At 46.6% G+C, this 14,008-nt stretch overlaps 1 protein-coding gene across 1 annotated transcript in view; it reads right to left on the bottom strand.

Annotated features, from left to right (window-relative positions):
• Positions 1-14,008, bottom strand: part of SYPL1 (synaptophysin like 1) — a 34,520-nt gene that overhangs the window by 16,707 nt on the left and 3,805 nt on the right. Inside the window, exon 3 of the mRNA XM_069765081.1 lies at positions 4,296-4,414. Within this exon, the coding sequence (XP_069621182.1) occupies positions 4,296-4,414 (119 nt within the window). The remainder of the gene's footprint in view (positions 1-4,295; positions 4,415-14,008) is intronic.

Genomic DNA, 14,008 nt, shown 5'->3' with positions numbered 1-14,008 from the left:
TCGCATAAAAACAGTAAGTTGTACAGGCACAGCTCCATCTCCATTATCTATATGTATGTCATGGTGCAGAAGGGGTTTAGGAGGTAATTTAGAACATTAATGTATGGACTGTGACAAATGGAAAAGACCAGGAATGATGTTCTGGCTAGTATGGCCCAGTAGAAAGATTAATACTGTCAAATTTACATGGTACACACTGCAACTGGAGTTCACTCATGATGAAGCCAAAACCACACCATTCTCTTGGTCTTCAAATTATCCTCAGCTAAAAGCATCTTTATTAATGGTTATGAGATACACTGACATTCAGTGGCAAACCAGGGGCTGTTTATTTGCCATCAACTTAAGTGCCAATATCCATATTGGAAAGATCTTGACCACAGACACCTCCATGAGTGAATCCAGTATAATAGAACCGGGCAGCCCTGTCCATTTCTCTTAGGACAGCCTAAATTCAACAAGGTGCTGTCAACATTCCTTAGAGATTCTGTTACTTGCTGACATAAAATCAACACACTGCTGCAAGTCTATGGTTCTATCAGATCCCAAAGTCTGCTCTACTACAATGACTATACAACCCAATTACCACACCATCAGGCCAACAGCAACCCAACCATTAACACAGGACAGATACTTGTAGTTTATTACCAAATGCTCACAATTACATGAAAGAGATTTGGCAGGTACAGAGATTTTTTTTTCCCCCAAAATGTAACTATAGTTTTGGAAAGGTGTAGATCTACCATAACTTCCCATTTGTTTTTTTAAATAAAATTAGCTTCTGACACAATCTGATATTTTCTGATTGCAGATATTTTTATTCAATTTTAAATAGAGGAACATACTCTTATCTACGCAAGGAATGCAGGGACGGGTGAGGGCTCGCCATCATCTTTTGTAAACTGTGAATCCTTTGCTTTCTGCCTAAAGCTTTATAAAAGAAGATCACACCGCACACTAATCCTGCCTGCAAGACCGCCAGGAAAGAAAAGAAAAAAAAGCCAACCACCTTTAATAGAACAGGAGATGTCAACTGAGATTAGACATTGGTTCTAACTATATCCAGGCTTGAAGGGGTTGTCCATTACTAGGACAACTCCTTAAACGAAATGTTTCACCCCGATACTCCCCTCCCGAGCCAGAACTCGGGGTCTCAGGGCTGTGATGCTGTGGAATGACATGTGATACCCGGCGCCCAGTTAGCTCTGGTGTCACTGTAATAGCCTCCGAACAAACTGGACATGAAGAGGAAGTCCAGGCTGCGGCTGATCTCTAGCCTCCTCTTCATGTTCAGCTCGTATGAAGGCAGAGAGCGATGCCAGCGTCACAACACCGCATCACAGCCCTGGGGAGAGTGAATGCCGGCACAGGAGGCAAGTATAGGCTTGATTATTTTATCAGGGCTGAACATTTAGCTTAAGAAGGGGTTGTCCTAGTAGTGACCAGTCCCCTTTAAAGCACTAAACACATTGGCAAGCGGGCATTTTTTTGTTAGTTTTAACGTTGCTAGCAGTGCACAATAGATGAAATGATAACTTTAATTGTGTGGGTGGTTAGGATTCATTTTTTTGGAAAAAAGGAGACGGTGGGGAGAGAGGTTGAATTCCTAGTTTTGCAAAATATAAAAGCACTTAAACAATGTGTTATTGCATTCCATAAGCCATAACCTTTTTTCTTCCTAGACCAACTAAGTTGTAGGATGGCCTTTTTTTTTTTTAAGCTGAAACTTTAATTGGTATTATTTTCAGCTCTTTTACGACTGGGCTTATCGTCAAGTCTCTCATTATTTCAGTGTATGAGGCGTCTATGCAGATACTTCTACCAGTTTCAGTTCTTCTCCAAACTAATAATGCTGTGCAAGTCCATGAGTCACACCCCAACAATAAGGCAAATTTATGCTAATCTAAAATCACTATACAGAGCAGCAAAGTGCGTTAAATTGGCATATTGTATGGAATAAAAATATAGTATAGTGAGTGTTGAGCCACGCCCACTCCCCATAGCAGGCACAGGCCACATCTAGCTCCGTCATGTCTACAATGGAGCTGCTCCTGTGAGGCATGACATCAATGGAAAGGGGGGAGCCTCATGGATAGAGATGTGAGGGGGAAAATGAGAGAAGTGAGGTGCTGCTGCAGTAGAAGGGTATGTTTCAACATGGCGTATTACATCAGGATTAGCTGCGGATTGGACACTGCGTACAGCCACAGCGTCCAGATGTTACAGCATAGTGCAGGGGATTTTATGAAATCCCATCTCCACTATGTGTATGGCCGCATCTGGCGGCCATGCATTTACACACATGCAGCTCGTCTTTCTAGACCGCAGCATGTCTTTATCTTGCGGAGACGCTCCGCCTCCGCAAAATAAATACCACAGTTTTATGTATAGGATGTGGCGATTCCGCCAGTGTTCAAGGAACACTTCCAGAATCACAACGCCTACAAAGGGGGGCGGCACTTTGGACGGAGCAGGGTTTCCGCTGCATCCAAAGCGCAGCTATTACGCCACGTGGACACATACCCTAAGGGTGTGTATATAGAGAAGAGTGAGGCGCTGCAGGTGGAGGTTGTGTATAAGGCCACATTCACATGTTCAGTTTTTTACCTCAGTATTTATAAGCCAAAACCACGAGTGGGAGGAAAATATAGAAGTGGTGACTTGTTTCTAATAAACTTTTCCTCCGTTTTACTCCAAGTTTTAGCTTACAAATACTGACCAAATAAAGTGAGAACGAGGTCTAATACAGGAGGAGATGACACCGGTACATGCTATACACACGCGAGGAGATGGCAGACAGGTACATGATATATACACAAACACACGAGGAGATGACACAGGTACATGCTATACACACACACACACACACGAGATGACAGGTACATGCTATACACACACACACACACGAGGAGGAGATGACACAGGTACATGCTATATACACAAACACACGAGGAGATGACACAGGTACATGCTATATACACAAACACAAGAGGAGATGACACAGGTACATGCTATATACACAAACACACGAGGAGATACACAGGTACATGCTATACACACAAACACACGAGGAGATGACACAGGTACATGCTATACACACAAACACACGAGGAGATGACACAGGTACATGCTATACACACACACACACGAGATGACAGGTACATGCTATACACACACACACACGAGGAGATGACAGGTACATGCTATATACACAAACACACGAGGAGATGACACACGTACATGCTATATACACAAACACACGAGGAGATGACACGGGTACATGCTATATACACAAACACACGAGGAGATGACACAAGTACATGCTATACACACGCACGAGGAGATACACAGGTACATGCTATACACAAACACACGAGGAGATGACACACAGGTACATGCTATACACACACGAGGAGATGACACACAGGTACATGCTATATACACAAACACACGAGGAGATGACACACAGGTACATGCTATATACACAAACACACGAGGAGATGACACACAGGTACATGCTATATACACAAACACACGAGGAGATGACACAGGTACATGCTATATACACACACACACGAGATGACAGGTACATGCTATACACACACACACACACGAGATGACAGGTACATGCTATACACACACACACACACGAGATGACAGGTACATGCTATACACACACACACACGAGATGACAGGTACATGCTATACACACACGAGATGACAGGTACATGCTATACACACACACACGAGATGACAGGTACATGCTATACACACACACACACGAGATGACAGGTACATGCTATACACACACAAGGAGATGACACAGGTACATGCTATACACACACACACGGAGATGACATGCTATACACACACACGAGGAGATGACACAGGTACATGCTATACACACACACACGAGGAGATGACACGTATATACTATATACAGGGGAGATTACATACAGGTACATACTGAGGGGAAAATGACAGGTGTGAGGTCAAAATGACAGGTGTTGGGGGGGGGGGGGGGAAGATGTGAGGGAGAAAAAGACGTGATGGGAAAATGAGAGAAGTGAGGCGCTATAACTAACCACAGATATTTACTATGCCCAGGCAACGCCGGGCTCTTCAGAAAGATAGATACACACATACATACACACACGGTTAACCACCATGGACACTGTCACAGCTCTGCCATGTGCACAAGACCTTAGCTTGGGGCTGTTGCTAGAACATTTGCAAGGCATTATATGCACACATCATAGCTGGTAAACACACAATACCAGTCCGATACTACTTACCTAAAAGGATACCCAAATGAGGCTGTGATAGTTAGATTTTCAGTCTTATTGCAGGACAGTTTTAAACTAGTTTGTCCACTGTATCCACCACAAGTAGCAAACGAGAAGATTGAAAAAAACTATACAGAATAGAAAAAAAAACAAAAAAACACTTTGCATTATCAAGTTATACAGGTATCTTAACTTAACTGCTGGCACTGTGGTAAGTCCCAGAGAATTATCAATACAATACCTAATAAGACAGAGGGACCTACATTTATCACAGAAAACAGACAATATCATTCAAATAGATTAAGACAGAAAATAAAACAATGAGCACATTAGACAAAGGAGAAGCAAATGGGTGAGGTACAAATAGCAGCAAGAATTCAACTGAATAATTAAAGAGGTTGTTTACCACTATATCATCGGATCGGTTGGGTTCAGACAGCTGTCGATCAGCGGTTCTGTGTCAGCATCCGGAACTGCACGATTGTGGAGCTGCTCCGTCTTCTTGTAGTAGCCGCAGCAGGGTAGTGCACATCCGCCTCCTATTCATATCAATAGGAAGCAGATGTGCAGTACCCTGCCCGGGCCACTACAGCAGGACTAGAGCCTTTGCTATGCTGTGATCCAGAGCGTCCTTTGCCGGTGGCCTCCTTGTGATGAGAGGCTTGTATTTTTTGTGGCCGTTGCTTCTGCTGCGGCGGCTGCTGCTGCGGCAGCTGCGACGGTGAGGATCTACATATAGGGGATCCCTGCGGTTCCAGGTCACTCATACTGGGGGAGTGCTGGTCGAGCTCCATCGGAAGCATCTTGACCTTAGGCTGCACTCCTTAAATAATAGGGGCCGCGCAAATTACTGCCCGCGCATGCGCAGTGACTGCCCCCAGTAATGCAATGCACGAAATCTTGATCTGGTCTCGCGCATGTGCAGAGCCGCCAAGAACGCCACCATAGTGGGACCGCCCACAAGATGGGACCGTGCAGCGGCGCGTGTGTACGCTGGACCCAGGAGCTCCCGGGAGGCCCCAGCCGTGCAGGCTTACGCTTTTGGGAGGCGGCTACCACGTAATGGGACTGGCACGGTCTCCTTACCCAGAGGAACCCCCGCCAGGATATTGCTGCTGCATCGCAGAGTTTTTTACCTGGAGAGGCGGCCACGACTGCTCTATGCCACCTCTCCCCAAGCACCCTAGAGGCCTACTAGCCCCAGCGGTGGTGCCTCGGGTCACCACACCAGCTGAGGCAAGGGGAGCCCCGTTGCCTGCATCGGACTAATTGGCCCTGGAATCCCACGACGAATCGAGGTAGGCTTCTGTGGATCTCCCATCAAGGAAAGGAAACCAAACTGATGCGGGAGAGAGGTACCACCTTTTTATCTGTAGGTTTCCTGTCCTTGGTGGGCGGATCCCCTCTCTCTGTAGTGCCGTCATGGGGGACAGAGAAAGAGCAGTTCCAGCTGGCGGATGCCGACACAAAACAGGTGATCAGCGGAGGGGACAGGTGTCGGATCCGGACCAATCAGAAATTGTGGATCTATCCTAACAATAGGTCTGCAATGAAAAAAAAAAAAAATATTGGACAACCTCTAAGGATAAAATATATTATGTTTAAGGCTACTTTCACACTAGCGTCGTACGACGCAATGCGTCGTTTTGGAGAAAAAACGCATCCTGCAAAGTTGTCTGCAGGATGCGTTTTTTCCCCATAGACTAACATTAGCGACGTATTGCCACACGTCGTGTGACGGTTGTGTTGTGGCGGACCGTCGGAACAAAAAAAGTTACATGTAACTTTTTTTGTGCGTCGTGTCCGTCATTTCCGACCACGCATACGCGGCCGGAACTCCACCCCCTCCTCCCCACAACTCACAATGGAGCAGCGGATGCGTTCTAAAACTGCATCCGCTGCCCCCGTTGTGCTGCGTTGTCACAGGATGCGTCGGTAGCCTTAGTCATAAAAATCAGGGAATTACATGATGCTAGCTCAGGATGCCAGATATAGAGTGATACCAAAAAATCAAAGACTAAGTAGACATAGTTGTAGCGGATGAAATAAGCTCACCCACCCAGAAAGCACCAGACGCCCGTTTCCTACACAGTTTAGACAACCCCACGAGACGAAGAAGTTACAAAACCTGCAGTGGGTCTTTTTTTTTTCTACTCCAAGAGAACCTCTTTAATAAGGAATCTGGGCTGCTTTCTGTAGTCTTGATTAGAGATGGGCGAACCTGAACAGTAAAGTTCTGCAACCGAACCGAACCCCTACTGTTTGGGCATCGACACTGAACAAGGATTTCACCAGGAAGTTCATGTTACTGTTCGGGTTCACCCCCCAAACACTGGGTGTTTGTCATGCTGTCATGTGTACGACAGCGGCGGTAAAATCATCACCGCCGGTCAGGGTGCCACAATTCCCACACTGTCCAATGACCGTGTGAGCCAGCAGCTGTGATCAGAGGTATAATGTTTACCTTCAGTCATTGGTGTCGGCTGACGGGACTACAGCTCCCATCAGCCTATGCTTGTTGCCACTAATAACAGTGAGAGCAGGAGCGGCTGATAAGAGTATTCATCAATCGGTGCCTGCGCTGTAAGTAAAAAAAAACAACAATGTGAGTTCCCCTGTATTTTTGATAACCAGCCAGGCAACCCTCAGCTGTCAGCTTCAGCAAGGTTGGCTAGAATAGAGGGGTCCCCACGCTGTTTTAATTATTTAAATAAATCAATTAAAAAATGGCAATGGGACCCCCCCTTTTTTTTGACAACCAGTCCAGCTAAAGAAGACAGTTGGGGGATGGTATTCTCACATCTTGGCATCATCTTCTAGGTTGAAAACTATTAATCCCCAGACATGGATTACAGTGTGGGACAGAAGGGCAGACAGGTGAGGAGAGATATATATATATATATATATATATATATATATAGATAGATATATATATATATATATATATATATATATATATATATATATATATATATATATATATATATATATATATATATATATATATATATATATATATAAATAATATTTTTTTTTTTTTTTTAATTTGTTTTATTGCAGGAGACAAGGACTTAAATGGAATGGGCGTCAGGTGAGTATTATGGTGTTCGTTATTTTTAAGTTAAAAAAAAAAAGGAAAAATGTGTTTTTTCATTTCAAATAAGAGACTTTACTCTTGCTGCCTGTCCATTTACAATAGAACTATAGGATTAATAATGGATAGGTCTTATAGACGCCTCTCCATTACTAACCTGTGGGCTTTATGTCACCTGACAATACAAAAGGTGACATCAACCCCACTTGCCACTGCTACAGGGAAAGAGAGAAGAGTAGGGCACAGTGTCAGAATTGGTGCATCTAATAGAGGTGCTTTTTTCTGGGTGGCTGCGAGCTGCTATTTTTAGCATGGGGACCCCCTCTATTCTTGATAACCAGCCTTGTTAATGCTGAGGTTTGCAGCCCCTAGCTGGGAGTTTTGCCTGGATGGTTATCAAAAACACGAGGAACCCATGCTGTGGCGGTGGCTGATCAATTCTCCCATCAGCAGCTCCCGCTCTCACTTTTATTAGCAGGGACAGGAGCAGTAGTCCCATCAGCCATCACCAGTGACCGGATGTAAACTTTACACCTCCAATCACAACTGTGGGCTCACGCTGTCAGCCTGGGAACTATGGCTGTCTGATTGGCGGTGATTTTACTACCCATCAGAAGCAGTGTTTGCACATGACAGCGTGCTAAACAGTGGATGTTTGGGCCCCCTATTCAAGTGAATGGGGTCCGGGTACTGTTCTGGTACCTGAAGTTTTTTTTTACCTGTTCGGCCGGACCTGAACATTGAGTTGTCCGTCCATCTCTAGTCTTGATAAAAATCACTGTTTTACAAGTAAGAGAACCTTAGTGGAGTACAAAACCTGCTAGCGAGTAGTCAGACAACGCACCCACACTGATTGGCAGCTTTCTGCCTATGCACAGTGTAAATAGGCAGAAAGCTGACAATCAGTGGTGTGGGTGGGGCTATACAGACATCAACATTCAGAGAGCTGGTAGATAGAGTTGAGCGACCTTGACCTTTTTAGAGTCGAGCCGGGTTTCGCGAAACCCGACTATCTCAAAAGTCGGGTCGAGTGAAATCGGCCGATTATGACGTAAAGTCGGGATCGACCGAAACACGAAACCCAATGCAAGTCAATGGGGCAGCATAGTCGGCAGTGAGTGGGGGCCAGGAAAACACCTAGAGTGCCCATTTTAATGTCAAAACCATCCATTCTTCTTAATGAAGCTTGTCAAGCGTAATTTACCTTATAATAATTGGAAGGCATTTGAAATTGGGGGTCATTTGGCTAAAGTTGTGGTGGGTAGGGCTGGTTCAAGTAATTAGTGGGCCCAGGAAATCTGGACCACGTCACGGAGAGGTAAGTATTTCAACTTTGCAAGTGCTGTGAACCTGAGCAAGCAGGGGGGGCCCACTCGTTGGCATTGGCACTGGCACAGGGCCCCTCAAAGTACAGCGGTGTGTTTGCACGGCGGGGGCGCCTCCCACCGGCAGCAACACTTTTGCGTACTATGAGAGGCCCTGTGCCAGTGACGTCGCCAACTAGTATTCCTCCCCCCCACCTGATGAAGGAACCTGCACTTTCATCTGCACCTTCCTCTTTGTCCCCGTGTAAGGTGGTATGGTATGCGGGAAGAGCAACCTGACTTTCAGCAGGGTCACAATGTTGTTGTGTAGCGTGCACGGGGAATGTTGCGTTATGGGTCAATGTACCAGCAGACTCATCTATCACTGGCTGGGCAATGGGCAGGATGAGGAGGAAACACAGATATAGGCCCAAAGAATAAAGTGGGCTAAATGCAGTTCAAAATTGGTAACACAGGACTAATCAGGGGGCACTGCAGTGGAGGACAACTGGAATGAGAGGCTGACACAGAGAGTAGGCCCAAATCAGTAAGTAGTCGAAATGCAGTTCAAAATTGGCAACAGTAGTAAACAGGCGGCACAGCTTTGTTCAGTGGAGGAGAACAGCAAGGAGTGGCAGACACCGATAGTAGGCCCCAACCCAACTAGTAGGCCAAATGCAGTCTAACATTAACAACTACTTAACGAGCGCCTGAAAACGGAATTTCAGGACAGGAAACCAGCAGAACAGCAAGGAGCGGCAGACACCGATAGTAGGCCCCAAACCAACTAGTACGCCAAATGCAGTTCCGTTTAAGCACAATTTAATGAGAGCCTGAAGATAGAAGCTCAGGAAAGGCAACCTGAAGAACACCTTGGAGTGGAACACACCATCTCTCTACACCCCATACCCAATTTGTAGGCCCAATGCAGCGTAGTTTCCAACAACTACTAAACGAGAGCATGAAGATCGAAGCAATGGAGAGGAAACCTGGGGAACACCTTGGAGTGTAACACACCATCTCTCTACACCCCATACCCAATTTGTAGGCCTAATGCAGCGTAGTTTCCAACAACTACTAAACGAGAGCATGAAGATCGAAGCAATGGAGAGGAAACCTGGGGAACACCTTGGAGTGGAACACACCATCTCTCTACACCCCATACCCAATTTGTAGGCCTAATGCAGCGTAGTTTCCAACAACTACTAAACGAGAGCATGATGATCGAAGCATTGGCGAGGAAACCTGGGGAACACCTTGGAGTGGAACACACCATCTCTCTACAGTGGAACACACCATCTCTCTACACCCCATACCCAATTTGTAGGCCTAATGCAGCGTAGTTTCCAACAACTACTAAACGAGAGCCGGAAGATCGAAGCAATGGAGAGGAAACCTGGGGAACACCTTGGAGTGGAACACACCATCTCTCTACACCCCATACCCAATTTGTAGGCCTAATGCAGCGTAGTTTCCAACAACTACTAAACGAGAGCATGATGATCGAAGCATTGGCGAGGAAACCTGGGGAACACCTTGGAGTGGAACACACCATCTCTCTACAGTGGAACACACCATCTCTCTACACCCCATACCCAATTTGTAGGCCTAATGCAGCGTAGTTTCCAACAACTACTAAACGAGAGCCGGAAGATCGAAGCTCAGGAAAGGCAACCTGGGGAACACCTTGGAGTGGAACACACCATCTCTCTACACCCCATACCCAATTTTTAGGCCCAATGCAGCGTAGTTTCCAACAACTACTAAACGAGAGCCGGAAGATCGAAGCTCAGGAAAGGCAACCTGGGGAACACCTTGGAATGTAACAAACCCTCTCTCTACACCACGGAAGGGCTGATTCTTAGGAAGGAAGGCTGTCGGAAAGAAGCAGGGCGCGTCCGAGGGTGATTATATTCTTATTAGGTATATACTCACCCTCGGACGCGCCCTGCTTCTTTATTTGTAATGAATGTTTATTTGCAATGTGGTTTTGACTTACTCTATTTTTTTGGTAAATAATGATTTTATTATTTTCATTGTTTTGCATCTTCTTGGCAATAATATAAAGACGACGCGACAGGACAACACTCGGTGGATGCCATATCTGTGTTTAAAATTGAAAAAACCTTTCAGTTAACTACTTGCAGGAGAAAGTTATTGTAGCTGGTGGCCATTTTTAGTACTGTACCAGATTTTTGTTGTATGTGTTTGTTTTTAATGTTAAAATGTCTGCATTTGATATCTCTCCAGTATTTTCTTTTTTATAAGCAAAATACTTATTTTTATATTTTCTGATGTTGGTTCCAGGGGTACACGGGCAGCAGTGGTGTGGTCAGTGGAGGACTAGTGGAAGGAGTGACCGCAGACAGGCATCGAAGGCCTAAAATAATAACACATGGCTGTAGGCAATTTTAAATTGGTTCCAGGGGTACACGGGCAGCAGTGGCGTGGTCAGTGGAGGCCTAGTGGAAGGAGTGACCGCAGACAGGCATCGAAGGCCTAAAATAATAACACATGGCTGTAGGCAATTTTAAATTGGTTCCAGGGGTACACGGGCAGCAGTGGTGTGGTCAGTGGAGGCCTAGTGGAAGGAGTGACCACAGGCAGGCATCGAAGGCCTAACATAACAAAAATGTCAATACAATGGTATTGTCAGTGGCAGGCATTGAAGGATGTCAGCGCATAGACTAAACATTGGTGGAGCTGTGAGATACTTTTGCAAGTGGTAGAGCACTGTTTGAGCTGGGGGGGGGGGAACTGTCTTGTGGCCGGCGGTACAGGCCCAGGGCCCCTCATATTACAACGGTGTGTCTGACGTTGGGTGCGCACCACCACCGCCAGAGACACTTTATTGTACTAGGAGGGACCCAGTGGCAGTGCCGTCGACCAAAAGCGGGCACACCCACCTCTTCAGACAAACTGCACTCTCACGGGTGCTGTCGCCAACTGTCGATACCACGGCCCCGTGTGGGGAGTTTGGCCATTTAGTGAGGTGTAAACATGTCGTATGCTGGACAATCAGGTGCAGAAAATTACGAGATTGGAAAAGGCATTCAGAATAGTCCACAGGCAAGACCTTTTCATAGGAAAGCTAGGTGTCAGCCGGGCAAGGTGGGGCAAAAGATTTCGAAATCCAGTTGTGGTTCATTTTAATGAAGGTTAGATCATCTACATTTTGGGTAGCCAGACGAGTCCTTTATTCTGTTAGTATTGAACCTGCAGCACTGAATACTCTTTCTGATAGGACACTAGCTGCCGGGCAAGCAAGCTCCTGCAATGCATATTCTGCCAATTCTGGCCAGGTGTCTAATTTTGATGCCCAGTAATCAAATGGGAATGACGGTTGAGGGAGAACATCGATAAGGGATGAAAAATAGTTTGTAACCATACTGGACAAATGTTGTCTCCTGTCACTTTGAATTGATGCTGCAGTACCTGTCCTGTCTGCGGTCATAGCAAAATCACTCCACAACCTGGTCAGAAAACCCCTCTGGCCAACGCCACTTCTGATTTCTGCCCCTCTAACTCCTCTGGTCTGCTGGCCCCTGCTGCTCGTGTGAGAACGATCACGGGCGCTGTGTGCAGGGAATGCCAGAAGCAAACGGTCAACAAGAGTTGATTGTTTGGTTGCTAATATTTGTTCCAAGTTCTCATGTGGCATTATATTTTGCAATTTGCCTTTATAGCGAGGATCAAGGAGGCAGGCCAACCAGTAATCGTCATCATTCATCATTTTAGTTATGCGTGTGTCCCTTTTGAGGATACGTAAGGCATAATCCGCCATGTGGGCCAAAGTTCCAGTTCTCAAATCTGCGGTTGTGCTTGGTTGAGGGGCAGTTTCAGGCAAATCCACGTCACTTGTGTCCCTCAAAAAACCAGAACCCGGCCTTGCCGCGCCACCAATTTCCAGTGGCCCCGGAAAAGCTTCCTCATTAAAAATATAATCATCCCCATCATCCTCCTCGTCCTCCTCCTCCTCTTCGCCCGCTACCTCGTCCTGTACACTGCCCTGGCCAGACAATGGCTGACTGTCATCAAGGCTTTCCTCTTCCTCAGCTGCAGACGCCTGATCCTTTATGTGCGTCAAACTTTGCATCAGCAGACGCATTAGGGGGATGCTCATGCTTATTATGGCGTTGTCTGCACTAACCAGCCGTGTGCATTCCTCAAAACACTGAAGGACTTGACACATGTCTTGAATCTTCGACCACTGCACACCTGACAACTCCATGTCTGCCATCCTACTGCCTGCCCGTGTATGTGTATCCTCCCACAAAAACATAACAGCCCGCCTCTGTTCACACAGTCTCTGAAGCATGTGCAGTGTTGAGTTCCACCTTGTTGCAACGTCTATGATTAGGCGATGCTGGGGAAGGTTCAAAGAACGCTGATAGGTCTGCATACGGCTGGAGTGTACGGGCGAACGGCGGATATGTGAGCAAAGTCCACGCACTTTGAGGAGCAGGTCGGATAACCCCAGATAACTTTTCAGGAAGCACTGCACCACCAGGTTTAAGGTGTGAGCCAGGCAAGGAATGTGTTTCAGTTGGGAAAGGGAGATGGCAGCCATGAAATTCCTTCCGTTATCACTCACTACCTTGCCTGCCTCAAGATCTACAGTGCCCAGCCACGACTGCGTTTCTTTCTGCAAGAACTCGGACAGAACTTCCGCGGTGTGTCTGTTGTCGCCCAAACACTTCATAGCCAATACAGCCTGCTGACGTTTGCCAGTAGCTGCCCCATAATGGGAGACCTGGTGTGCAACAGTGGCAGCTGCGGATGGAGTGGTTGTGCGACTGCGGTCTGTGGACGAGCTCTCGCTTCTGCAGGAGGACGAAGAGGAGGAGGAGGGGGTGCGAACGGCTACAGCCAATTGTTTCCTAGACCGTGGGCTAGGCAGAACTGTCCCAAACTTGCTGTCCCCTGTGGACCCTGCATCCACCACATTTACCCAGTGTGCCGTGATGGACACGTAACGTCCCTGGCCATGCCTACTGGTCCATGCATATGTTGTCAGGTGCACCTTTGTGCTCACAGATTGCCTGAGTGCATGGACGATGCGCTCTTTAACATGCTGGTGGAGGGCTGGGATGGCTTTTCTGGAAAAAAAGTGTCGACTGGGTAGCTCGTAGCGTGGTACAGCGTAGTCCATCAGGGCTTTGAAAGCTTCGCTTTCAACTAACCGGTAGGGCATCATCTCTAACGAGATTCGTCTAGCTATGTGTGCGTTCAAACCCTGTGTACGCGGATGCGAGGCTAAGTACTTCCTTTTTCTAACCATAGTCTCATGTAGGGTGAGCTGGACTGGAGAGCTGGAGATCGTG

This window comes from Ranitomeya imitator, chromosome 4 (assembly GCF_032444005.1).
Source record: "Ranitomeya imitator isolate aRanImi1 chromosome 4, aRanImi1.pri, whole genome shotgun sequence".
NCBI classification, from domain to species: Eukaryota; Metazoa; Chordata; class Amphibia; order Anura; family Dendrobatidae; genus Ranitomeya; species Ranitomeya imitator.
Note: the sequence above shows the minus strand (reverse complement) of the source record. Positions and strands in the feature narration are given on the sequence as shown.